This window comes from Chinchilla lanigera, unplaced genomic scaffold (genome assembly GCF_000276665.1).
Source record: "Chinchilla lanigera isolate Chin_1 unplaced genomic scaffold, ChiLan1.0 scaffold00104, whole genome shotgun sequence".
Classification (NCBI taxonomy): Eukaryota; Metazoa; Chordata; class Mammalia; order Rodentia; family Chinchillidae; genus Chinchilla; species Chinchilla lanigera.
Window position 1 is genome coordinate 3,897,089 of NW_004955505.1, and position 1,066 is coordinate 3,898,154.

At 53.8% G+C, this 1,066-nt stretch overlaps 1 protein-coding gene across 1 annotated transcript in view; it reads right to left on the reverse strand.

The window, feature by feature from the left end:
* The window catches only part of Amn1 (antagonist of mitotic exit network 1 homolog), a gene marked incomplete in the record, with an annotated part of 57,151 nt that extends 56,519 nt beyond the window's left edge, over positions 1–632 (reverse strand). Inside the window, 1 exon segment of the mRNA XM_013505959.1 lies at positions 1–632. Within this exon segment, the coding sequence (XP_013361413.1) occupies positions 1–46 (46 nt within the window).
* Positions 633–1,066: the final 434 nt, after the last annotated feature.

Here is a 1,066-nt window from a genome sequence, read left to right on the forward strand (position 1 = left end):
GACTGACGAGCCGCGGGTTGGACGTGGCGGCCGCCCCGGAGAGCATCTCCGCGGCCCCGAGGTGTTCAGCGGCGTACCAGGGGCCGTCCGTCAACTCTCGGCCGCGCGCCTCGCGTAGGTCTCGGTGACGTCACAGGGATCCGGGCGAGGGGGCGTGGCCAGGCTCGAGGCCTCAGGGGAAAAGAAGAGACTGCCATTGGGGCGGAGCTACGGCGGGCTGCATGGAAGAGGCTGGGTGTGGTAAAATGCAGAGACGCCCTGGACTGGGAGAGGACAAGGCTGGAGTACCGGTCCCTCCTCCTGGCGCGCGCCCCCTTTCTGCGCGTGCGCGGCCTCTGGAGGCTCCACGGCCCCTCGCGCCACCGCCACGCACGCGCACAGAATGCTCCCACTGAGCTGGCGGTTAGGACCAAGCGTCTCCGAGTTTTTGACCCCATCTTTAACCATGTTTGTATAGTACGGTATAGTCCCGTGAGGTCGGAGTTACTCATCCTGATCTTGTAGCTGAGACACAGCATGCTAAAGTACTCTCGGGAAGAATTTCATTGTGCGCAAGGAGGCGACCTGCAATCAGGAGTGGGAGGAAGCGCGTGTTCCCCAGAGGGAACGTCGGTCTCTCTCTCCAGTCCTGGCCACTTTTTAATGCTTTTTATTCTCTCTTATACATTAATTTGCATTTATTTATTTATTTATTTCAGTGCTGAGGATGGAACCCAAGGCCTTGCACACGCTGGGCAACCTTTCTACCACTGAGCTACATCCCCAGCACTTCAAAAAAAAAATACACAGGTATATTATATATATGTTTTTAAAATTCTGAGACAGGGTCTCCCTAAATTGCCCAGGGTTGTTTTCAGCAGTTTGGACTCTTGGGTTCTTGTTTCCCGAAGATAGAATTGGGAAGGACACACAGAAGTGAACACATAGGTTTAGTTGCAAAAATCAAAGATCGGTACACTCGTGTGAAGAGCTCAAGCCCGGAGAAGCCAAGTGTCAGACTCTGTAAGGGTATTCTTTTTTTTTTTTTTTTTTTGAGACAAGGTCTGGCTATGCAGTTCAGGCTGGC